We start from the raw sequence: 26,535 nt of genomic DNA, 5'->3' as shown, positions 1-26,535 counted from the left end.
TCGCTGAGCTTCAACTTCAGCATTTGCTCTATATCTGTAGATAAAGTAATAATATTTCAGAAAAGAACTTTTTATTTGGTATAAATCAGATTGATATAGATCAGAAATTTTCCTGTTTGCACTACATTTTTTCAATTATATAAACGAGATAATAGATAAGAGTTACAAAATCTTGAAAAATATGAGAAATTTGGTAAATAACAGAAGGAACTTATCAAAAGAATAGATATAGATAGTTGCATCTACATACATAGAGATTGCCTAATTTGTGTTGACAAAATTAACAAAAATAACCATTTATATAAGTTCAACGTTCAATTATAATCCTAGCCGAAGATAAAATCTTAATTCTGATATCAATCTTAGATCGGGATTATAGATGTTTTCTAAATTTTGCTATTCAGGTCATCACTATGAATGAACTATCCTTTAGTACGTGATTTCAAAGTGTGTGTAACGATTAATATTTATCTTTAATCGCGAAAGAATTTCAGGAAGACACGATTTCGAAAGGTTTCTTTCGATGCTATCATACCGTAAATCTAGATCGTTGACAAATCGGCTGGCAAGCAAATGGCTCATAACGATAAGAGAAAACGACTTTCGGCCGATGGTGGCGGTAGCACATACTATACGACGTGATATATCGGAAAGAGCGCAGTGTTGTCCGATGCGCCGTCGCGCACCGTCGTCGCTTTCTCGATCGCGCGACCGCGAGATCGCGATCGAGAGAAGCTTAGTGTATCGGAGATCTATTGCGACACATTTCCAATGAAGTGTCGGTGAACCTGTCAAATCTAGCGCGATGCATAGAAATCACTTGGTTTACGACTATTTTTGAGATTCTACATTCCATAACTCTCTCTCTATTCCAAGTAGCGGGACTTATCAATATCATTTCGAAACACGAAATAACGGAGCTTAATAATCGTGTAACTAGAATAAAGTGTAACTAGAATTAACTTTTGTGGACTGGTTAATATATTTAAAAAATAGACATTTTTTATACTCTTACAAATCTTGTTATATTTTTTTCTACTCGACGTCACATAGGATTGGCTAAATAGGTTTGCAAATGCAACACGGTAAGAATTGCAACACGATTGTGAGAACAGGATATATTCACCTCACAAAGAAAGAGATCACCGAGAACCGCAAGAAAACTCACAGCAATTCACTGTTGCTCATCGTACGACGGCAAGATGGATACAGCGAATGGTAAGACTTTCCAAGATCATTTATCTAAGTATGAAACTTATCAAAGTATGAAGCATGATTTATGAGACGAAAGATTGGTCTCGTTATCCTTGTCAAACCGTCTCGCGGTATCGAACGTTTGCTTCGTCAATATGTCTGGTTATCGGCCTCGTGTCTGGAATTCTTAACACGATAGTTAGCGTTTCAGTAACATCAATTATTATTATCACTTTCACCGTTAAACTTTTAAGTAGTACAATTTTGTATCGCAACCACCTGTACGATTCTTCAAATTACATATTTTGCTCGATAAACGATTTGAATAATCATCAAATCTTATATGAATAATATTATGATAAATACGTGACTGAAATCCTACGGAAAGCACGTAGCATAGCATACGTTGTCGCATTGTATTTTTTTTATTATTTGTGTGTAATTTTCTGTGTCAATTTTGAGTAAATTATTATCTAGAATAATTATCTCTCTCTTGAGATAATAATGAGTTAGCTAAAAGATTCTAAAACGAGATATTAGCTTGAGAAAGGAAACGTGATAATTCTCTTGGCGACAAATTATACTGGAATCATATTTTTGCAAGAAACTGCAAAGATAAGGTAATACTGTCAATCCGTTTACCCAAGCATAAAACTAAAGCATGTGATTTATGAGACAAGATATTAATCTGGTTTGAAATTGTCTTACGTAAAGCGTATAGACACGTAAATATCGTAAATTCAGTAGATCCATATAACTATTCTATCTGGCCATTTCTTCTCAATTAGCTATATAATTATTATAAAAAAAAATTTTTCACAAAATATCTTATTGTTAAATTAAAACCTCGTTCTTTTAAGTATAGCAAATAATAGAATAGTACATTTGATATAAATCTTTTTAAAGATATTTTTCACAAAGCGTGCATTTTGACGTGACAGTCAAATAGTCTGGCAGTCGTTACAATGTCGTTAACATAATTATACTTAATGTCTTTTATATTAAATACAAGTGTTAAATTATGAGACGTTACGTAAATATTTCTACTCTATTCTATCTTTCATAATATGAGTGAACTTTTAGAAAAAACCAAGTTAATTAACTGGTCATGCAAGATTCGTATATGTGCAGCATGCGTATACACATCAATCAGTGTAATCTTACATAACCGGCAATTCTAGTTTGGAGTTGATTATGGTGTAATTCTATTTTGCATCTTCAAGTTGATTATGGCGCAACAACGAGACAAGGAATGTATCATTATAAATAAATAGAAAGTTGTCGACAATCTAAAATTTAAATTTTAGCCAATCAAAAGAACGTATCTCTACGTAATATTCTTTTTAATTAAAAGCTAGATATTAGTGATATTATGTTAGCAAAATTTATGCATATATTTATGATGACAAGTTTTAAAATAGCCGTCACTTATATTTAATTGTGTGAAATTAAGTTGAATTGAAACAACAAATTCTGCTAGCAACGTTGTCCTCGACCTCTGCATCATTTAGAGTCGCGACTGCTTAGACAAAAGTAATATTGCTCAATTACTAACGACGTCTCGCTCGGCGTTTTAATATTGACGAGTCTTTAATTCCGTTTAACGCTTCAATTAAAGAGACGCACTAATCGTTATCTTCACCCAAAAGTTTTATCCGGTCTGAAACATTTTTTTTTGCGAAAATCTTTTTGCTTTCATTTGTTGCGTGAATTGTGCTCCGCGATAAAGTCCACTCGTTCTTGTCACAAATTTAATCAATTAATCATCGGTTTATCAAGAATTTTGAATTCCATGATAATAATTAGCGCGAAAGAGTTTATTACAAGGACGATCTTACGTGTAGATAAGTTGTAAAATACAAAATAACTTTATTGTAACGATTTTATACCTTAATTTCATACTTTGCGAATATAAATACTATAAATAATATCTCTTATCTGTTTACTATGTAAAAAAAACCATGCATCTGTAATAGGAGTACGTTTGCGGTGCAGATTGAGAAATTATATTATATAATATTAAATATTTGCAAAATCTGCGACCGATGCGAGTATGACTAATTAATACCAATAAAATCTTGATATTAAAATGCTTCTAAATGTTAAAAATAAAAATTAGTAATAAAAATTTAAAAAGTAAAAAAATATAAAAAAATTAATTAATAATTATATATAATATAGAAAGATAGGAATCTAAACACAAAAATATATTTAATAAAAAAAATTATGAAACTTGTATTGTTAAAAATGCCTTTAAACGGAAAGTACTGCGAAGTTTTATGGCAGGTGTGACTTATTTGTCAGTCAAAGAATGCAGGTTTTTAAATGTCGAGTATGTGTGTGTGTGTGTGTGTGATGGAGCACGTGTTGTTAGGACAGTGATGAGTTAGCTAAAATGAGGTATAGACCACGAGGGTCTGGTCGTTCGATATTCCAATACGATGGGATCTCACGAGACGCGAGGGAACGAAAGGGAAATAGCAGGCAGAAACAGCAGGCGGAGTAAAAGACGAGGAGACGATGTCTGATCGAGGAAAATAGCCGGTGTCAGCTAGTAGGGCCTAGTACGCGGTATATGGATATGTAAATGTATACCTGCAACCGGAAGAGTCGAATAATGACGGAAGGGAAAGTTGATAACTTAAATCAGAACCGTAATTAATGGGAACGATGACGAGGAAACTCGGTCGCGCCGGCGCTAACGAAAAAATGAGTCATGGTCGGCAACGACGATGGTGTCGACGTTCGTCATCGTTATAAGTTGAGCAGCTGATGGTAGGGGAATCCCAGGTACGGCTACACAAGGATAGAAACCAAAGGAAATGCAACGCATATTCTAGCTTCCAGACTTTCAAAATGTCTTTTACCAGATGAAGCAAAGACAGAGATTTCGATTTAAACGAATAAGAATAGTCCTTGTGAAATAATTTACTGATTCTTAATTATGCTTTTTCGTTACCATCGTTTAAGAACTTATCTATGAATGATAGAAAAAAATATGTTAATCTAGACTTATTTAAATCCGACACGACCCACGATATATCGTAAAAGATAAGAAGTGCGATTTAAGTGAGAATAGTGCTCCGTAAAGACAGAAAGCTATGATTTTGAAAGATCAAAAGGGTATTCCGAGCGATAAAAATTGCGATAAACTTGTAAGATGTAAGCCGTATATTTTAAACTGCGATCGATATTTGTTAAACGATAACTATTGCAGTTGAACGTTGTAGACGGCGTATTGCGTATGAAATAACATTTCGTATGATAAACCGTACGGTAACTTCAATTCTCATAATTTGAAAACTACTTGATCGGTTTTATGGAAATGAAACATACAAATGCTAGATAAAACTTATCTAGTGTTTACCTTCACAAACCGTGATTGATCGCATTTCTCACGATGCGCGGACTGAAGGCGCTGCGCAGCCAGTAGATATTTAGTTGTCCCTGCCGGAGCATTGAACCCCGTTCAACTCGAGGCTCTACCGCTCGACAAAGCGCCCCATTTAGACACGTTCCTGTAGCCGAGTTTGCCACGACTCAGGGCGCAAGTCTTCCTTTCGGTCGGTCTCTGTGGCAAGCATTTTATTCGATTCGCTCACGTTCGGAGACTGGTCGCAATCCAGAGCAGACAAAACCCCGGCTCTCCGTCGCACCGTTCCAACCGCGTGTTCGTCGGTGTTCCACAATGAAGAAGGTCTCTTTCTGGTGAAGTTTCGTCGTTTGTGCGATCAGCGAGTGACAGCGGTGATCAGCAATCACAAGGAATTGCTACGCAGCCAGTCAGCTAAGCAGCCAGTCAGCCTGGCCGGAGTCGGCAATTTCGGAGCTGAACTCCGAAACGACGGCGCCGCGCCGCCATTTTAGTGCGAGCACGTTTTCGCAAATTGTCTTATATTTGCACGCAGTTTGTGGTAAAAGAAGATTTTCGAGTCTGAGACGGAGAACGATCCATCTGCGAGACACAGCATCCCAGGGTGGTGGCGGCAACACCACGAATGAGCGCCGCGTCGAGAAAACACCCGCGCGCAAAGTGATTTCTCGCAGGAGAGTGGCGTTTTCTTTTCCGTTTCCTAATTTGCGGGTGATCGAAACTTATTGCGCGCCAGCGGCAACGTATACCGGCACTATGAGTAAAATGCTGGACACAAACTATCGCACTGTATTCTCTGTACTTAGAAGTCCTGAGGAGAGTGAAGAGTTTAAGCGGATCATCTGAAAAAATCGCGCCGAAAGAGAAGTCATCGTTTTTTCCGCGAGGACAATCGTATTCGCAAAAGTGTTAAATCTATTGGTGTTCGGTGTAGAGAAGTCTTTCTCCTCCTATCTCTTTATTTGTCACGCATATTTTTTATTGCCGAGAACTGAGACGTCATCGTTGACGTAATTCGCGATCTATTAATAGATCGGTGATTTCGGGAAATCTTAGAATGCACCGATTCTAATAGTATTGCGCAATTCTCATTCGTATTGATTGATTTGATCGGAGAGGAGAACTTAGTCACGCGCTAAGTGAGCTGATATCGAGTGTATCCAGTAATCTCGTCTACTTAAAAAAAGCTGAGACTATTGCGTTTCTCGCGGGGGAAAATTCCAGCGTAGTGCGCGTGTGAAAAACCGCGAGCTGTCACAATCTTTCTGCCGATCGAGATATCCCGACGGCAACCCCGGATACTCCTATAACCCGTAATGTATTTGCGATCGCGCCAACGAGCAGCACAAGGGAGGCACGAGCACATAAGAGAGGCGGTAGGAGCTGGTGTAGCGGCCGCGTGCGGTCGCAGAGATCACGGATCGTCGTCTTCGAGGGCCAAAGGTGGAACGCAGAAAATAGCGGCGAGCCGTTACCGCGATCTAGCGTTAGCACCGCAGCCGCAACCGCGGCCGCTACGAAGCGGCTCCGCAGATAGGGGCGCTTTGGACCTGGTGTACCTGAAACGCGGTATGAGCGAGGGTGAACGAGCGGCGATCACGCCACGAATCGGCTGGCGAAAGCTCACCGACCCTGGTGACTGACACGAATCCAGGAAGCCGAGGGCAGGTCCGAAGCGATAGCACCAACTACCGCTATTCGCTCATCAGCATCCTCGTTCTCCTGCCACTCTCTCGACGACCGACATCGGTCTATGGTTCTGGCACAGCCACGAGACGGCTTTCAGAGTCCGTAGGACGTCGTCGTCGTCGTCGTCGTCGTCGTCATCGTCATTGTCGCATCTCCCGTGCCAGCTTGATGCCGGCCAGATGCCGGATAACGCACCGCTAAGACCCGCTGCGAGGACCTTGAAGAGGGATCCCGAAATGGCGGGCAATCGGTGTCGGTAGCAGACGGGGTTAACGTTCCGAAGAGCGCAAAAACGTTCAAACGGCACCCACGTCGTACCTCCTAGCTCACCGATCATCTTCGGCATTCTCTCCCTCTTCCCCTTCGTCTTCGTGTTTCAATGTCCCGGCTGAATTTTTAATCATAGCTTATAACGAAACTCTGTCTCACATCGAGCGATCCGAGGTAGCCTCGAGGAGCGCCCGTATACAGACAATAATTCGTTAGGTACTAAGGCTAGTGTTAAATTACAATACGTAGTAAAAAGGACAGAGCAGATAAAGGGAAACAAAGGAGGCAGGATTCAAGAGAGAGTCTAACGGAAAAATTCTCTAATAATTACATCTAAAAATTACGATTCTCAAAAGAATTATAGAGAAGACACTCAAAACAGAGAAAAATAAAGATAAAGATAAAGATATAGAAAAACAGATACCGCATCGAGTGTAAGCACTTATCAAAGGTAGAATTCCGTTCGTTCGAGAATTTTAGTCCAGTTTCCCTTGAATCGCCTTTCGGTTGAGCTGCATTTTCTTAATCGCGAGCATGCCTCCTACGCCGAACAAGTTAAACCTGAGCTTCACCAGAAATGCTTACAGTGTTTTCGGTAGTCGCAGCGCAACTACCGCGAACGAGCATCAGCGCGAGCAAAAGACGGAATTGCTGGAGGGTAAGGAACAAGGAAGAAATATCTTTATCGTATTCTCCAAATTATTTATCACATTCTTCGTTTACCGACAAAATTCGTTTCGTGGTCATTGATACTGCTCGACATTAAATAAACGCGTTGTCCCATTCTACCTCGCTACTTTACCGCGATTATCCTCGACGATGACCGCACAATTTCCATTCTCTCTCATTCCCCTCGTGATTTGACGAGATCGGAGTTATAAAGGCCACGAGCGGCATCGTTGTCGTCAGAAACTCGGCACATTCTGCACGCGCCTCACATCGCATCATTAACAACAAACAGAATCTTACGAAACGTCGCGGAGAAAGCGTTACCCGGACAAAGTTCGCGATTGGTGAACGTTCAGTACGATCGGCATGCGAATGACCCCTCGTTGTAACGATATTGACGTCATTTCAGGTACTAGAGCCAACGGCCTTCTACATTTGAAGAATGGCGTTGATTATATCAATCCCGGTGAAGAGGACCAGATGGAAATTTACGGGTAGGTCACTCATATTGCGTATGCACATAATCGTAGATGAATTCTCCTTGAATTTCGTAATCCACTTAATTTCCGCTCATTATCGTTACAGTTATAGACGAAACCGCATGCGGACCGTTATTATCTGGTTCCTGATTATCATTACCGGAGGCTTCCTGAGGCTGATATTCCATTGGGTCCCACGTCTCATGCTTTTAGCCACTCATACCAAGTGCTCTTTGGAAGAAGCGGAAACCGTTTTGTTGATCGAGAAATTTCAAGGAAAACACACGAGTCATTACGTGAAGAAGTTGAGGATTTTGACCGCTCAGGAGATTATGTTAGTAATCTTTTCAATGCATCTTGTAAACGTCAACACCATCAACGAAATCGCGATATCGTTAGTTAATATTTTATTCCACAGTAATAAATCTTTCCAAGAAGAATCTCTAATCGATGAAGCATGGGACGGGAGTGTAATAACCGCCAGAGAGGAGAAGGAAACCTCCCCGATGTTGTCCGTGCATCTTTCCGGGGGTCAATTCAAACGTGAGTGAATCAGTATATGCTTCTTGAGATCTGTGCGTTTCAAATATAAAATAGTTTTATCACGAGAAAATATTTTTAGAGGTGCCATCCATAACCATCTTCAATTGCAAGAAGTTGACCTACGTTTGGGACCCGGAAAGATCGGAATTCTTGAAACTGCGTGGCCTCGACACCGACGTTCTTACGTCCACGTTACATCAAGCACAAGGTCTCAGTTCTCAGGAGCAGTACATGAGGTAAAAAAGTCGAACAATTCCAACGTTTTTTTAACGGGAACTTGGCGTCATAACGCATCAATTATTATAATTAATTAACTGGACGATTTACATCGACAGGCGCAACGTTTACGGCAACAACGAGATCGTGATTCCCGTGAAAAGCATATTCACGTTACTCTGCCTCGAGGTGCTCAACCCGTTCTACGTCTTCCAACTATTTAGTTTTTGTCTGTGGATCGCAGACGACTATTATTACTATGCCATGGTCATTCTCACGATGTCAAGCGCCGGAATTATAATGGCAGTCTTCCAGACGCGACGAGTGAGTCACTTCTCCTTTTTTTTTCTAGTTGTAATTTCGTGTCATGATTAAACTGATCGAATTTTGTTCTTCTTAGAATCAGCATAATTTGCGCTCGACGGTGCATTCGTCCGATGTCGCCACGGTCATGCGAGATCGTACGACCAGTCAAACCGCAATAGTGCCGACCGAACGTTTGGTACCCGGTGACGTCTTGGTCATTCCATCTCATGGATGCCTAATGCCATGCGATGCCGTGCTGTTGACCGGCAACTGTATCCTCAACGAGTCCATGCTGACGGGAGAATCTGTACCTGTCACGAAAACGCCAGTTCCTTCTTCCAACGATGTGATATATAATACCAAAGAACATGCTAGGCATACGCTTTTCTGCGGTACCAGAATTATACAGACAAGATACTACGGTAGTGAGAAGGTAAACTTCACAGATATATTTTTCATTTTTATATTTTAATTTTTTCTAAATGTAAATAATTGTGCTGTGGCGTTAGGTATTGGCTGTGGTCATCAGGACAGGTTTCAATACCAGCAAAGGAGATCTTGTGCGATCCATCATGTATCCCCCGCCCGTGGATTTCAAGTTTGAACAGGACTCGTATAAATTCGTTATATTGTTAGCGTGCATAGCCAGCATCGGCGTCGTTTACACAATCGTGACGAAAATAATGAGAGGCGTTCACGGCAGTCATATTACTCTGGAAGCATTAGATCTCATCACTATTGTAGTGCCACCGGCATTACCAGCTGCCATGACGGTCGGACGTCTCGTAGCACAACGTAGATTGCAAAATAATAAAATATACTGCACGAGCCCGAGAACGATTAACGTGTCAGGATCCATCGATTGCATTTGCTTCGACAAGACTGGAACGTTGACCGAAGACGGTCTGGATATGTGGGGTGTGGTGAGCGTATCTGACGGAAAGTTTCAGTTGCCTGTCAAGGACATCGCTAGTCTGTCGTTGTCCGAGGTTCTTATCGGCATGGTTACATGCCACGGAATCACGATAATCGACAACCAATTGGTAGGAGACCCGCTCGATCTAAAAATGTTTGAATCCACTGGATGGACGCTGGAGGAACCTGATGTATCCGATACATCTAAATTCTCCATGCTTTTTCCGACGATCGTTAGGCCAGCAAAGGATTCCAAGCTTCTCAAGAAACTGCCCAACGATTTGGGCGGTACGCTCAGTCGACAAAACTCCGTGTCTTCCGACGTAATGGACGGAATATCTCTCAGCAACCTCCACGACGCTACGTTCGGTGATTCTTCGACGGAACTGGAACAAGGACTGGAAGTGGGCATTGTCCGGCAATTTCCCTTTACATCGAGTTTACAGAGGATGAGCGTGATCACCAGGACATTGGGCGCCAATCACTATGAACTTTATTGCAAGGGTAGTCCAGAGATGATCCTCAGTCTCTCAAGAGCAGAATCTAGTAAGTTTTTACGATTGCATAATTCAGTGTAATTTTAATTAGTTATCTAATTTTATTATTTTAATTTTATTAAAATAATGATATCTCTACTTGTTTTTTTTTTTTTAGTTCCTTCAGATTTTGCGGCCGTTCTACAAGAATACACGTCCGAGGGATATCGAGTAATCGCCCTCGCGCACAAATCTCTGAACCGTCTTCCGTATGCCAAAGTGCAACGCATAAGTCGTGAAGCCGCCGAAATTGATTTGACATTCTTGGCGCTTATAATTATGGAGAACCGACTGAAACCCGAAACCTCACCAGTGATCGCCGAACTGAACACCGCTTGCATCAAGACGGTGATGGTGACGGGCGATAATATGTTGACCGCACTCTCTGTGGCTAGAGATTGCGATATTGTAAAGCCAGGCACGCCGGTTGTCGCCGTCTCGACGAATCAGCAGAATCAGCTGAAACCGCAAATCTATTTCACGAAGAGCGATAGTCAACCATCACCGACTTCACCGAACGGTCAGCCCGATCTCAGCGAAATGACCGATTTGAACAGCGTGGTTAGCTTGGAAACCGTCGAGAGCGGCTCTTTCGGCAACACCAAGTTGGAGGACGATATCAATTATTTATCGGACGAGTAAGTATTTTTCAGCATCGCGAAATCTATTAAAATAAATAAATATATATAATAATAAAACTTACGATTTATCTGATAATTGCAGTGTACAATACCTAAAGAATAAATACGTATTTGCATTGACGGGAAAAACGTGGGCGTTGATGAAGCAGTATTACCCAGAACTAATACCCAAAGTGGTCACCCGCGGTGCCATTTTCGCAAGAATGTCGCCCGATCAGAAGCAGCAGTTAATTCAAGAACTACAGTCCTTAGGATACTACGTTGGTAAGTGCGAACATAAAAGAAAGCCTATGTTCAAAAGTACAACGCACCTTTAATGGAACGACAAATAAATGTGATAACTCGCAATAAATCTTAATAATCTGATACAAGATTTCTTTTTCCGCAGCCATGGTGGGAGATGGTGCTAACGATTGTGGCGCGTTGAAAGCGGCGCACACCGGGATATCCTTATCGGACACGGAATCTTCCGTCGCATCGCCCTTCACCAGTCGCGAAACCAACATCTCCAGTGTTCTAACGGTGATACGCGAGGGTCGCGCCGCGCTGGTGACCTCCTTTGGCATTTTCAAATACATGGCTTCCTACTCGCTCACTCAATTTATCTCGGTGATGCTCCTCTACAGCATTGAGTCGAACTTGACGGACATCGAGTTTCTGTACATCGATCTCTTCATCATTTCCATATTCGCTTTCTTCTTCGGTCGCACCGGGGCTTATGAGGGCCCGTTGGTAAAAATGGCGCCGCTCAACAGCCTCATTAGCACATCGCCAATACTCAGTTTGATCACCCAACTTCTAATCGTCGCAATTTTCCAATACACAAGTCTCTGGCATCTGCGTCAGATGCCATGGTTCGTGCCATTCAACCCAACCGCAACTGAGGATAAGGATGACGTGGGTTGCATGGAGAATTACACGGTCTTCATCGTCAGTTCTATGCAGTACATCATTCTGGCGGTAGCGTTCTCCAAAGGACCACCGTACAGAAAGTCTCTCTTCACCAATTACGGCCTACTCACCTCCTTCGTTTTCCTTAGTCTCTTTTCCATTTATCTCGCGATATGTCCCTTCGAATGGCTAACTACGTGGTTCCAGCTCGTTCTGCCCAACGATCTGGGCTTCCGTTTCGTTCTAGTTGGCTATGGCGTGGTAAATTTCGTGATTGCGTTACTGATTGAGTATATCTTTGTGGAGTATCTTGTGTTCGGCAAGTTGCGCTATCGCTGGCACGACGTGGATAAATCTCGACGGAAGTTCCTAGCCATCGAACGAGACATGGCGCGCGATTCCAAGTGGCCGCCGATTTCCCAGGAGCCACTTCCGGAAGTAGCGCCGAATTTATTAATTCGGCAGAATGTCACCGAGATCAAAATTGAGAAACGGATCACCGAGTCATGCCTTCCCGCCGACACTAGCTTCATGAATACCTCGCCGATTTGCGCCGGTTTCAAACACTTCGGCTCCGCCCGCGAAGTTACTCTCAATCCCAGATCCCTCTTCGACGATTGTCGAAACACAGTGTCGATGCAGACGGTGCCGTGCTTCGAGGACAAGGACTTGTCGACGAAACAACCAGATGCGGAAACTAAAGTAAAACGACGACACAATTCGGAATCGGCAAATGGCATCAATCGCTACGAGAAACCCTACATGAATCACAATACCAATCCCATTGCCACGCTTCCCAGAAATCCTAACGCAACCCCTCAACCGCAGAAGCTGAGAGACTTCAAGGATGTCTTAGTGCACAAGAGCGACGATCGAGTGTCCAACACCAAGAACGTGCTTGAATTAGATATCCTGCCGTCCTGAGGTTCAAAGCACTCGAAAGATCGGTCGAGAGGTAGCTGAGTACCTTGAAATCAATCCAATAGCTAATTAATTCAGAATATTATTCAATCTTCATTTCTAATCGACGCATTTAGGGCATCGAAGCGATAATTATACGATCGATATGAGGCATAATCTGAAAAGCCCGGATCTTTGACACAGCAATTTCGTGTTTTAAATGCCTGATGCTCTTGTAATCTCAATTTTCGATAAGCTCTCCTTCCATCCGGTATTTGTGATAGCCAGAATACGTATTTGATATCATTAAGATGATGATAATTCGTTTTATGTAAGAAGTGAATGGCGCCCGACTTGAATTTCATACTTGATCAGGCGATTTCTGTGAGTCGATGTGTTTAGTCAGTAATAGTATCCACTACTTGGGGATTAGTGACGTTACTTAAACTATGTAGGAATAAACCGGACATTAGAACAGCATTAAAGCTGTTTAGTCATTACTTGCGATCTCTCGCTATTTAATTAGACTTTATCATTTCATTATTCTTTTGTAGAACGGCTCCTCTTTCGCTTGGAAGTAATTATAATATTTAATACGTAATTTGTTGCATATTTGCGTATGTAATTTATTACATTTATCAATATGTAATTTATATAATTATTATTTAATTTCCTAATCGTATAAATCGCTTTCTAACTTAGGATTATTTATATTTCGACTCAGGCCAGGGTCCCTTTTGACCCATTCCTCCTTTATGCCCTAGTCCTCTTCCTCCTTTCTTTTATTAGAATCCGGAAGCAGAAAAGTATTATTGTTATTTATCTTCGAAAACGAGAAATTGTAAATTGTATATTGTATATTGTATGATATGCAAAGCAGAATCCTCTGGACGGAGCGTAGGGTATTATGTTTTAAAGATCTAAATGTTTACGACAACATTTAGCCCATGATCTTAAAGTGAAGCGTGAACTTCGAGAATAAGTCAGCGTGATAATATCTTTTTTCACTACGATTCGAACGAATACTTAAGCTAACTTGCGACTTACAATTAATCCTCCAAAGTACGTTTAGCTGGCACGAAATTGACATTAACTATCTGGCCGCTATTTCCCGACTTGTTTCCCCGATGCATTTTTTATAGCCCCGAGTTTTATTTGTATTTATTCAAATAGCATGATTGTACATAAGTAATTTATATATAGCGCATAACATATGCGCATTGCATTTTAAGAAACGATAAGATTCGAGAAATAATTAGGAATGATGATTGTGGCTCAATGTGATTGTGAAATTGATTCGTTGCTAATATTGTTAAACGTTCATCTCGAAAGTCATTCCACGATGAAAAATTTGACTTGAACTAGAAATGATGTTGTGCGAGGAGTTTGGTGACATATTTAGGCGTATTACATTAAGTAATGGAATTATCTTGAATATTATGCGACGTTATAAAATAGGCTAAACCGACAGCGATAAACTATTGTCGCTACTCGGAGCCGATTACGTACTGTTAAACAACTAGGTATATCAAGATAAAAAAAATATGTACTTACAAAATATGCGCAACGGATATAGATACTTAATTGCGTTGGTTTACCTACGACGCTACAGTTCGTGTTGAAAAGTAGCGGTAGTCAAATAAAATATGTTTTTAATGTAGACACTGTTTATTCATTTCATCGTTGCTTTTTCTGTAGCGTAATGAAAGGGAATCACAGTGACACTAAAATAAGTTATTTTATATTATATCTGTTACTTTGGTAATATAGTCTCAAATTATAATTGTAATATTATACATACATATAATTATTATAGAATTAATTAAGAATATTGAAATTGTTTGAAAAAAATAATGCAATCAATAATAAAATCAAAAACAAAGTATTTATTAAGCGCAAATTCATACGCATATCATACACGCTTAATTTACAATACATTCACAACGTTATAATTACAACACACTTGCGCCACCCGCTTGTGTCAATAGAGATACTTATATAATATCATATTACACTTAATAGGGAACGTCAAGCCTTTACTCACTTTCGAAACAATATTAACGGAAACACGAAATCGCTTATTACGAAAACGTCTACGACACGTGGATTTCACCCTAAATTACTTTTACATTCCCATAAAATAAAATGGCTTTAATTTCGCTAGACATGGTCCGTTCTCTCGAAGTCAATTAAAATTAATTCCTTTCGTTAAACGCTTTTGTCTTCGTGTCACACTGATTTCTCAAACGTGATTTAAACCTCGGAAATCATTTCCCGACACGAAGGATGCCCGAACTTTGTGTCATTCAAAAGTTCGCGGCTCAAAATTCTCAAGATCCTTCTGAGAATAATTCTCCCGCGATTGAGGACGCGCTACGAATTTATGACATATGTAATCCAGTCAACGGTCTTGGCTACGCGATGATAGATCCCCGGTTGACCTGGTTGCGCGCAGGAGTAACCTGCGGAGACGATGCCGATGAGATACCATCGACCAGTTTTCTCCAACATCAACGGACCTCCACTATCACCCTGAAAATTAAATGGCTTTCTCATATTCCTGAAAAAACATACTGGAGAAGAAGAGACAGAAGAAGAAGAGGAACAAGGGAACGGAACGACGATTCATCGTTCAAACAGTACACACCCACGATGATGAAATCGCTTACCTGACACGAATCTTTACCGCCGCCACGGTAACCGGCACACATCATCTCGTCATAAATGACGACGTTGATGCCATTGGACCGATGCCACCGCTCGCAGAGGCGATTATCGATCACGGGCACGTCTACAGCCTGCAACGTCTTGGGTCGCAATCTAGAACCTAAATAAAGTAATTCGTATAATGAGATAAATAGCTGACAAAAATATATAACAAGATTTTAATTATCTATAGCAAATTAATATTAGAGTTGAGTGTAGGATACTTATTTTTCCATTCAAATTTATGTGTGCGTATGACTCAATGTTTGTTGTATTAATATTGCAAGAAATCATATATTCTGGTAATTGGATCCAGATAAGGCGAGAGATGAAATTTAAAATTATATTAATGGATAAGTATAACACAATTTTTTCACAAGTAAAACGCTACCTGCTTGTAAAGCACCCCATCCCGCGGCCCAACCATATTGTCCCAGAAAATCTTCGTTTTTCTCCGGTAGACATATAGGCGCTATATGAGGCATGTAATGAACCGGTCGATCCAATCGAAGCACAGCCACATCGAACCTGATAAACAACAATGAATATGGGAGATGTGAAATCGCGACAAAGTTTACTCTATTTAGCGCTGACAGATGTGCATTCGAAGTATTCATATTTTATTTATAATAAACTAGTAACACATGCGAACGTACCTGTCCGCCTGTGGCGTAAATTTGAAGTAAGGGTGTACTCTGATCTCTCGAACCCCAAAAGTATAAGCTGGCAGAGATTCACTCGCGGAATTCACTACATAATCGCCGAGGGTGACCTGGACTTGTCGCGCCGACGCTCTGACATTCAAACAATGTATTAAATATTCTAATTAGCATCAACTTATATTTACAGCTTAATAATTGCATGTATGTAAAACAAACATATATGCAGACAGATTATTTCTCACTCACTTCGCAACACAGTGCCCAGCGGTGACAACGTGAAACCGATTGACCAAAGTACCGCCGCATCTACTGGAACCGATCCGTATGTACGCCTATTAAAACAAGAAATTAATTTTAACGATAAGTTCGAAAGCCGAGCAAAGGTATCTAGCATTGCCATCGTGTCTCACCTGCCACGGGAAACTGCCAAAGCCGGCGTCGTCGCCGCCGACAATCCTCCTCTGCGCGATTTGTTTCGAGACGACCGGTATGCCGCAACCTGTAAAACGCAATTGCCTGGATTCGCATGCAATTAAAGTGTCGCCGTTATAATTATATATAGCGTGGCTGTCGGGTCTAATTATTTGGCGTGACGAATTGCGCTAGAGTTGCCAAATTTTCCTTTCTGAAATAGAACGTAGGTGTCAAGTAAATTAATTCCGGAGGAACGGTAGAACTCTTGTAGACAGTAATTGTAGTAAAATAAAACAAATAAGAATCCTCAAATATTCTATGTGTACAGAACATCTGGCAATCCTAACTGTGTGCCACAACCTGTGATTACAATAACGCACAATGACGCTTAAGCGCAGTTCCATAACAATTAACGCCTTTGGAGTCGAACACGCGAACTGTCGAAGGCATGGCATGCAATCGACAGCGACAAAAAAGTTTCTTCTCCGTTCTTCTCTTGCCGAAATTGGACTTGGAGTAATACGATGATTTTTTTAATAGCTTCTTCTATCCGATTTCAATGTTGGACCCTGGCCTGCATTGCTCGTAACCAAGTAATTTCAACGTAATTGAGTAATTCTCAGCGTTACATTGATCACTTACTCAAACATTACCCGACAGATAAAAGAAAAACATTATTCATGATTGTTCATACAAGCCCTTAAGTCAAAGCTGTTGATAAAAAAAATTTCGATAAGAGCATAAGCGTAGATTGATATATAATATATTATAAAATCAATAGTTTGAAATTACTTTCCTTGACAATTATTATGATAATTATTTTACGTAACCATACATGTGTAAACATGCGACACCGTTATTTCTTGAATCAAAATCTTTTATATTCGTTAGATTACTTGAAACTACAAAGGATATTACAAAGATGTTTTTTTTTAATTATAATTAGTCGCTGACAAATTCATGCGCTTATTAGTGTATCGTTTTATATAAAATGATCCCTTATGAAAAACGGTTGTTGACGAATGCAGTGAAGCGTTTTATCACGTAGATTATGAGAAAGAGACGGAGCACGGATTGCCAAAGTTTTATGAGCCGATGGCGATGCAGAAAAACACGTTTCACCATTTAGAAAATTAATCCATGAACGACGACAGCTGTTATGATATCTACATCCATTCGCCTGCTGCACTTTCTACCAATTTCAAGAGTTTGTATTATCCCTTTGTAAGAATTGATCTACGATTTCTATCGTGTAGCTGTTCATTCATTAATTCAGCAAGGATAGTACTTCTTCGTTGAAGCGGACACTTGATTTTGACAAGACCGTTTTTATCTCGTGGTGAAAAATGCAAAGGGACCGAGATCAAGGAGACGGGCATTCATAATCGTTAATAGGCATTTATGGGAATTTAGACGGATAATTGTGCGGAAAACACAATGTTACGATACTGATAAAAATCATTTTCGGACAACCATGCATGGGAAGATAGAAATTCATGCGATTTTATTTAATATGCTTGGATATTATATCACGTGCATGCAAATCAAGAAAACGGAGAAGGCCAAAGGAATATAAAATATGTGTATGTCAAAGAAAAAAGAATTGTGATATTAAAAGAAAAGAAAAGATTCAAGACGATAAATGGGAAGCATCCGGTAAGGAAACTGTGCAATTTCTCGGGTGATAAACGGTGTGTGAAGAAGAAGTGGGACCGAGTGCGTGCTTGGAATACACGCGAATGTGCGAAGTGTGTGAAATAGTCTTGAAATAATTAATGAAGAGAAAAACAATCGACAGGAAATTGGTGGAAGGTAAAAAGAAAAAAAGAGAAGAATAAAGAGACAAAGTAGATGTCATGCTTTCAAGTGCGGTGCTATAGAGTACGGACGGCATGCTTTTCGAAGGAAGGACTTACGATCGTCGCTGGCGGTCTCCGTGTACAAATCCAGCGGAAGCGGCCGAGATTGATCTCTAGGCGACTCGATCAGGTTATAATCAGTGAGAGCTTTAGGGTCTTTCCGCTGACAACACGCGTACATAATGCCACCGCAGCTGCCGTCCAATAGGCCAGCAGTCATCCAGCACATAAGAAAAAATTCGCAGCTCCGTCCGTCCGCGCACAATGTATCGTCGCCTTTCCACAGCGGTCTTTTTTGTTGGCGCGTCTCTGCAGAAAATATGGAAACTCTTGTCTTCCGCGACTGTCAAGTTACGTAGGTAATCGTCCTGAGTGACTGTCGAGCTACTTATGAGCGGCGCGACCGCATTTCCGTCCGGTCGAAGAGGAAATAAGATTCGCAGTTCGCAAGAAGATTCGCAGAAAGGCATCATTGTGGTTACTAATCTAATATCAATCTATTTAACTGTATTAGCCGAAAATAGAAACGATTCCAATAGAACGTAATTCTTCTCATAATCAGAGACATTGTTAAAAATTAAAAAATTATCAATATTAATTAATTAACTATAGACATAATTGTAACTATTATATATTAATACACATTGAATAACACGTGTAACCCTAATGCTAGTACAAGAAATTGAAACTCTTTACAGAATGCAAATCTTTCTGATCAAGTTTCTACTCCAATTACTAATGCTCAATGCAATTATCAATTAGTAATAATAGAAGGAAAGAGGTCGCTCTTCTTACTTCGCCGATTACTCCAAGTCTAACTTCGAAAGACGAAATGCGAGTTAAAATCCAGGAACTGGTTTAAAGCTAGCATCGTAGTAAAACAAAAGAATATATTACAATTTTAACCATTTGATCCTTACTTTAATTAAAGACTACATTTTAAATTAAATTTGCATAAATTATTTGAAAAATATAATTTTGGAAAATCTAAGAACATAGGTATATCTACTTTCATTCCAGCAGGATCATTGTAGTTAAAATCGTCACATTAAGATTACTATAGAATTGTAACTCAATCCGATCAAAAATAGAGTATTGAATAGAAAAGGATTAAACCGATTTTGCTGGAATCTATTAGGATAAAACTGTTCAAGGTAAGTGTAAAAAAGTATCGACATGGTAATATTAACCGTTTCTCCGACAGACTTTCTATAGAGAAACATTTGGGCAATCGTAAAAGGACCTCGTACCAGTTCAGCGTGACAACGATCTACCGTCCGGCGGCAAAGCGCGACGTCGACGATGTCGTAACGATTTCCGTGTCTTGGACCACGACGGAAGTCGTCGACTGTAATGGAAATAAGTTTCGCGCACCATTAAGAAGACGTTGCGCGACTAAACCGTCCGATTTTTACGAGTTTACGCGAGAGGACGAAGTTACCAAGGCGATCAAGTAAACCGACAACTAAGCAGAAATCGCGAACTTGTGGAAGGCATTGAAAAATTCCAGAAGTAACACGTCATTACGGCTAATTCGAATTTTGTGATTCCGCTGACAAGTTGCACGTACCTGTTTCCAATCTGGGGTAATCATCCGGCGTCTGTTTCCGGAGATCTGAAATAAAGATAAGATGCTATTCTGGAAAAGCGCAATTATCGAAAAAACTGTTTCCTACAAAAAAATAAAACCGTTCAATTTTAGTAAAGGAAAAATGCATAAAAATCTCACATAGGATCTGCATAAGGATTGAATTATCTAAAATTAGAAAAAAATATCGACACAAGAATTAATTAACTCCATTCATAACTGTTTAAGATTTAAAAAATACCGTCTGATATTTTACGTACACGCGCGGTCACTATTTATAATAATAAATTAGTGATTATTACGGTTTGTTGCGCTGGCATTACACATTTTATGCGCTTATATGCTCGCGAGTTAGTTCACTCGCTCGCGCCGGAGATAAGTGTCGGTTCGTTTACAATTGAAATGCTTCGAAAGTTTCATATAATACCTCATTTGCATTTGCACGCTTCTCTAAACACTTCAAAGCGCCGATGAAGCGCTATTTGCACAGCAAACCGAATTACAGAAGTGACGGGATTACACGAGCGCACGAAGAAAAGAAAGAAAGTAAAAGGGAAATGTATTTATTTTGCATTCAAAAAATAATGAGCAGCAATAAATACAAGCCTGAAACGTTTCAATATGTCTAAGTATAAGTTTCTAACCCATAATTTCTAATACTGCATTTAAAGTATCGAGAACATGATTTATTGACATGCACGATTTTAAATATTAGAAATTATATGCAATTTATAGTTTGCCAATAAGTTATAATAGAGATAAAAAATATAATCTTACCTCTAATGTCATCTTCGAAATCTGGCAGCTGATTAGATTGCTGGAAAAAAGATCCCGCGCCGCCTCCGATTGGCGGCAGGAAATCGTTGTCGCGAAATATCAATCGCGGCGTCCGATGGGACATCACCGGTCTATTGTAATCGGCGATCGTGGGAGTTCCCCAAAGAGATTTGTGCTGCCTCCACGAACTGGGGAATTGAGCCTGAGGAACGAAACGCGCGACCGGATGTGACCCAAGGTTCCTGCCGTGGGGTGATATCGGACCACTCTCGAGGAGATAAGCAGATCCCGTCGGATATCGTACGTATCTCCGCCGGCGGATTGCCACGAACCCGGTACGATTGGATCTCCCCCCATCTCTTCGCACGTCGATAGCCGAGAAATCGGAGTTCCTGAAGCGCCGCACCTCGCTCGCCATCAAGCTCGAAAAAAGACTCAGGACGACTGCAGCGAAAAGCCAATGACGCGGCCTCGATGCACCCATCGTTTTACTGAAGGATTAGAAATTATTGCTCAAGATCAAGTGCTCATTAAACTTTAAAAAATTAAATAACATATAACGCATAATATAAATTATTATTTATAAAAAGATTTATTGTAACAAGATGTATTTTGCATATATTTTATATTTCTAAACGGTATCAGGTAAGAGACGCGCGTCTGAGCGATCTTTCCGTATGCTATAATATTTGAATCCTAGACAATCTGTCACCACTCAATTCAGAACCGAGGATTTTCTCCTCGGAGTTTCACGAGTCGTTAATCATCATCGGGCGCCATATTAGAACTGATTCCTAGCGAAAGGAAATGCACATCGAACTCGCAGCCAAGTGGAATCGTCGATGATTCTGGTCCAACTTCGAGGAATGCCACGCTACTCGTACTCACATAATTATCGGTTCACACAAACAGCGGTTTTGCGGTGAATCGAAGAACTTTCTTTTGGCACTGAACCGTCCATGAACACATGTTCTCGTTTATGAAACGATAAAAATGATGTAGAGGTAGATAACGTGGGATGTTTTTAGAAGATGAGAATTTTTAGGGATTATTTTTCTTTTCTATTTACTGATAATTTTTTTTTTACTAAGCTCCTCCAAAATATAATCTACAATCGCTCGTAACGAAAAGTGTCTTCGATCTTCAACATCTTAGCAAAGAATGAACCATTGTTTCTTTTAAATTTAGATTTTGTTATCTGCAATTTAGAGTTGACAACTAGATCTTATATGACTCAACGCATGGAGGCAAACGAAACAAAGTGGAAAACAACTTCCGCGTGAATTCCTCTTGACAGGACGGGGACAAAATCCCGTTTGCGTCACGCTCCTTCGTAACGAGTGAAAGTAAAGAGGTTCACCCGGAACCAAAGATCATGGCATTTATACATGAGAAAGATTCACCAAACGTGCTTAAATTCACCAACATCTCTGTCGAATGAAACTATCGCCTACGAACGGCATTAGTGAGAGAAAACGACGTGCTAAAAAAAACTTTAGCAAGGCTTCCTCGTACATTAGGCTTCCTCTAAGGCCTGAAACTTGTAAATCTCTATTTTTAACCGCTCATGTAATTAAAACATTAGTGCATCAGCTTCTTAAAAAATAATTAATTTTGTATTACTTAAATAATCAGTAGATTCTTATTATAAGGATAAAAATATAATAAATGGATTTTTTCCAGATAGATTCTTTCAAAAACCAAATGTTCACGCGCCTTTGATTGATATTGATTGATCGTTACCTCATGTTTGGCAGACAAATCGAGAGCAGCTATCAAACCGTTAGAAATGTTAAAAAGGAAAATAAAAGGGGAAGGATATAATTGTTCGTTAAATAATCTTGATGGACGGCCTTGCCGGGCCAGGGCCAATCGTGGCAGAAAAGATCAACGGTTCGATGTGTTAGTAGGTCATTGGCTCTACGTCGCGTGGATCCACCAGAAGTGAAAGTATACGTCTTGCGTGCACGACAGTGTGAAGTTCACGTTCACGCAGTGCCATCCGCCGCCCCGACGACGGAAGTTACAAATCGCTGCTCACATCGTTCTTCAAAACCTCCCACCTTTTGTTCCCTCTACTTATTTCCTTTGTTCCCTGCGAAACGCCACGCGAATGCACGCGAATCCGTTGCACACGATGATTTTCACCGTGAAAGTGTTCGATTACTATAACGTGATCCCCTTTGCCCAGATCTTTAACTTGCGTTTCCCGACATTATTGTTTTTCTTTCTCTCGCGAATTACAGATAACGAAATGCTATGATTTTCTTTTTAGATTTCCAGCTCCGTCAAGCGTATCTCAATGGATGTAAAAGACAGATAAAAGTGTATTAAATTGTGAAATCGAGCTGTAATGTTGAACACGCATTCTGTGTATACTGACATATTATATACGTTATACTGCTTTTCTCTCTCAATGCTAAATACTTTGCTAATAATTTAGTCAAATTTGTTTTTGTTACTATTAATATTGTTACACTTCACCCTTTAATTCATTAAAGATTAAAGACAATTAATTTTTGCAACAGTTAATGAAATCGCTAATTCTGTATCATCAGTTGTTTACCGCGTCCGTTTTCAGCTGTCAGTGAAAGCACGTATGTATATGCAAGCACCCACATGGATCGGATCTCCGATCACATCCCTTTTCTTTTCCCGTGCGGTCCACGCGCAGCCCGCGCGATGCGGCATATCGAATTCCGTATGTGAATCAACGTTAAGAACATGAAGACCTATCACTTTCTCCTGGCGTCGCGCAGGAGCTCGCCATTACTTTCGCCCAAATCGAAGGATAATTATTCTCTCGTGCACGTTTCGCTGAGCTAGGATACGATTTTCCTTCGACGCATCGCATACACCCTAATAGCTAACAACAATAGAATCGGCCAAGCATTACAGAGAAAAGCTTTGCACGCGCCGCCGAGCCACGACGATAATGTCGACGATAATACACATACGCATCCGGAATTATATAATATAACTAAATAATATCGCTGAAAAATGAAGCGCATTACATCGTGCGCGCGTTATTAAGCGTATCAGTGGTATCTATTACCGGCGCGGAATTAATTTTCCGTATAATGCATAAGAGAATAATTCAGAATTCAATATCGAAAAATATTATATTTCAAAATTGTGTATTTTATATACTTCAATAAGTACTCTAATCATTACACGTATCTAATGAAGATCATATAGCCGAGGTTCTCCGTAATGATAGCAATAATATGCAATGTTGGAATTTACAATTATTTAAGTACGTTTCCAGGATCATTTCACTTTTCACTTGTCGCTCTAATTCCGCCATAATTTTTTTTCTTATAAATCAACAATTATTAAACTGTCATATTTAATTACCATTTAGATAGTAGCTAACTCTTAATGTTGCTGATAATATACTCTAGCTGTATAAAATGTAGACCGAGCTTCAACCTTCAAATTCACGTATATCGAGTGAAAAGATTCCTTATCTACCAATCGCTCATTCGTTGCTGTAATCGCACCGGATATAGCATATGTGGCAGCTTTTGTTCTTTTTCTTTTCTCTGCCGAAGCAAAAGATTGAGAAACCGCAGGTAAAAACCTTGAACGGACCCCGATATAACCCGATATAGATATTCGAAATTCGTCTTTGTGCTTAATGTGTTTCGAAAACACATCCGAGTTTCCTTTCGGAGGATAGAAACCGGTTTCTTCTCCGAAGAAATCTTGACGTCGCAACTGCTGATCTTATTCACGGCCTTGAAAAGAGTAAGCATTTTCGCGGTCTAATTCACCGATATCATTCGTGACGAACACTTTCCATTGTGTAACGAATCTTTTCTCGTTAGCGGCTTCGTTTCTGGGCCATTTTCAGGCTCGGAGATGATGGATGTGCAATAACAACGAGCAATTGCTTTTCAGCGAACAATTATGTAAAAACCGCGTACCGAAGGAGAAAAATCAAAACAACGATTAATCGAAATATTTCTATTGGTTGTTTGCTTTGTGGAGAACTGCAAGATATATACTTGCTCTCACGACGCGACGCTTAGAAGAGTTGAATGACTAGAGTTAAAAGCCTACTCGTCCAACGACTCTTCGGAGCCCACGTTTCTCTCTTTAAGACTTCTATCAAATTCTGTTACGTAAACCACGAGAAGTGTTTGGGCAACGCGTGTACAACGGTACCGAAGCGTGCATCCTCAATGCGACGTCGCGTTTCGTTTTGAGAAAGAACGGAAGTACTTTCACTGCCTACGAGGATGGCAGTTTAAAAAAACCTTCTCTGAGGCGCCATGTGACGCGAAATTCGTGCTTTAAACCGGCGATCACGCGCTCTTGCAAAACCGTGTCTTCTTTCCGAAATCAGCGAAACTTTCTTTTCGTATAAAATTAAGGAAAATGTACTGCTCTCGTGACTGTTTGTCGACCGCCATTTTGTATCTTTGAAACAAATATCTGTATAAATCGTGTTAATTAATGCAATTGCTTGATAAAGTTGGAGTATGCAGGTGAAATCTCCGCGCGGGAGATTTAATAGACAATCCAGTCACGTAAAATCAATTATTTAGTTATAAGAAGACTTTTTTAAAACCAATTTTAGTATAATTACAAATTATCTAAAATTGATCTTCAATTGAAGCATTCTTTTCTTGACAGCCTTCTATTATTAAGCCTATTATTAAGAAACCACTAATATAACGATTATTAAACTTAATATCATATTATGTTGAAATCCAAGTTGAGAATCTGACACCGATTGCTTCCATGCATCAAAATCACCGCACGCACCGGCTTGCGCTTTTCGTTTAACACACTTTTTATACGTAAGAAACGGCTGATAGCCTCTCTTTGGAAAGATAGGTGCTCTCCACGAAGCCGATCTTGCTTTCTCCTCGCTTTTATAGTAACTGTCGTTTAATCACACATTAAGCTTAATGAAACAAAACGAAACTGAGCATTCCGTTCTGCGTGCCTTCATCCATCGCGCCGATTCAGACAATAAATCGAATAAATTTGATCTGCTTTGAGATGTGTTCTCTGTGTATGCGATTTATCGTTCGTACAATTAAGCGCGCGAAGAAACGCCCCGGGAGAAAGTTTTCATTTTCGAAATTGAGTTAATCACTTTATGCGGACCAACTTGTATTGTTAAAAAAAAAAAGAAGACACATGTTTCTGATCGTGAGATAGATCTTTCAGTACGTTGCACTATGTGTTTTAGAAAACACCTGCCTCTAATACTGTTTCTCCGTGATAATGAACTATACATTATAATGACGATCTCAAATAAACCTCAAATTACATCTTGTTACAAAAGTGCACAATCTTTTCTCCTTCAAATTGTTTTCTCTCTGCTAAATAAGTAATATTCCCCTGCTCCAGTTTTAAGAAGTATTTTCTAATCTTCTTCACACCAAAGCTACAGTGTTCATTAAATTTTGTTTCTGTCTAATTCATGAGAACTATTCCCAGATTCCGCGCGTATTTTTTTTTTTTTTACATCAGCGTTTTAAGATTAGAAAATAGAAAACGCGAGAAATAAAATAGACCATTCTACGAGAGGGGGAGACAAATCGGCGTGAGACTGCACTCACCGATTCACCAAACGTGACCTTCCCGGATTTCTCCTCGGCTGATCGAAGCAATGCGAGCGATTTCTCAAGGGGAACCCACCAGGGCACTACTCCTGCCGCCCTCTCTTCTGCGACCTCTTCGTCTGCCTCGTATGACCGAGGTAGTCCTCAGCACCATAACACAATTGAAGGTACCGTCGCGACGGGTGGCTGTTTCGAAGAATATCACCGCAAGATATTCTTCGTCGTTGATTATCCTCCAATTCCACGATCACGTCTCACGAAACGCCCGTGCACTCGCGATTTATATATCCAGAATAGCGAGGACCAACTGACGAGATTCTGAGAT

The 26,535-nt window shown here is 40.1% G+C and overlaps 2 protein-coding genes across 4 annotated transcripts; one reads left to right on the top strand and one right to left on the bottom strand.

The window, feature by feature from the left end:
• The first annotated feature begins 124 nt into the window (after positions 1–124).
• Positions 125–14,282, top strand: LOC112458259 (probable cation-transporting ATPase 13A3). Of its 3 annotated transcripts, none has more exons than XM_025021802.1 (11): positions 125–1,218; positions 7,605–7,689; positions 7,781–8,008; positions 8,093–8,217; positions 8,297–8,453; positions 8,553–8,757; positions 8,834–9,172; positions 9,249–10,200; positions 10,309–10,828; positions 10,914–11,095; positions 11,220–14,282. In XM_025021802.1, the coding sequence occupies exons 1-11, from the start codon at positions 1,203–1,205 to the stop codon at positions 12,644–12,646; spliced, it is 4,236 nt and encodes a 1,411-aa protein (XP_024877570.1). In that variant the 5' UTR covers positions 125–1,202; the 3' UTR covers positions 12,647–14,282. The 3 variants fall into 3 exon arrangements, with proteins under 3 accessions (XP_024877570.1, XP_024877569.1, XP_024877568.1); XM_025021801.1 differs by lacking the exon at positions 125–1,218 and adding an exon at positions 6,258–7,184; XM_025021800.1 differs by lacking the exon at positions 125–1,218 and adding an exon at positions 6,258–7,184 and having other exon boundaries at positions 7,781–8,217.
• A 266-nt stretch (positions 14,283–14,548) lies between these two features.
• Positions 14,549–26,249, bottom strand: LOC112458279 (proclotting enzyme-like). Its single transcript, XM_025021846.1, has 11 exons — positions 26,208–26,249; positions 20,629–21,119; positions 19,834–19,878; positions 19,470–19,472; positions 18,321–18,572; positions 16,401–16,489; positions 16,237–16,322; positions 15,985–16,122; positions 15,720–15,856; positions 15,292–15,449; positions 14,549–15,154 (listed from the first exon to the last, which is right to left on the bottom strand). The coding sequence occupies exons 2-11, from the start codon at positions 21,110–21,112 to the stop codon at positions 14,996–14,998; spliced, it is 1,551 nt and encodes a 516-aa protein (XP_024877614.1). The 5' UTR covers positions 21,113–21,119; positions 26,208–26,249; the 3' UTR covers positions 14,549–14,995.
• Positions 26,250–26,535: the final 286 nt, after the last annotated feature.

Source organism: Temnothorax curvispinosus, unplaced genomic scaffold (genome assembly GCF_003070985.1).
Source record: "Temnothorax curvispinosus isolate PA1 unplaced genomic scaffold, ASM307098v1 QBEX01008784.1, whole genome shotgun sequence".
In the NCBI taxonomy this organism is placed as follows: domain Eukaryota; kingdom Metazoa; phylum Arthropoda; class Insecta; order Hymenoptera; family Formicidae; genus Temnothorax; species Temnothorax curvispinosus.
The sequence above is the reverse complement of the archived record's forward strand: the minus strand, read 5'-3'. Positions and strand labels throughout refer to the sequence as shown.

Bases quoted from the DNA above. Each gene is read 5' to 3' on its own strand.
- LOC112458259 (XM_025021800.1), top strand. From the start codon at position 7,061: ATGCCTCCTACGCCGAACAAGTTAAACCTGAGCTTCACCAGAAATGCT. The intron at 7,185-7,604 runs GTAAGGAACAAG...ACGTCATTTCAG, and splicing joins AAAGACGGAATTGCTGGAGG to GTACTAGAGCCAACGGCCTT. The intron at 8,454-8,552 runs GTAAAAAAGTCG...TTACATCGACAG, and splicing joins TCTCAGGAGCAGTACATGAG to GCGCAACGTTTACGGCAACA.
- LOC112458279 (XM_025021846.1), bottom strand. From the start codon at position 21,112: ATGGGTGCATCGAGGCCGCGTCATTGGCTTTTCGCTGCAGTCGTCCTG. The intron at 16,490-18,320 runs GTAAGTCCTTCC...TGCGTTTTACAG, and splicing joins GGAGACCGCCAGCGACGATC to GTTGCGGCATACCGGTCGTC. The intron at 15,857-15,984 runs GTACGTTCGCAT...GTTGTTTATCAG, and splicing joins TTTACGCCACAGGCGGACAG to GTTCGATGTGGCTGTGCTTC.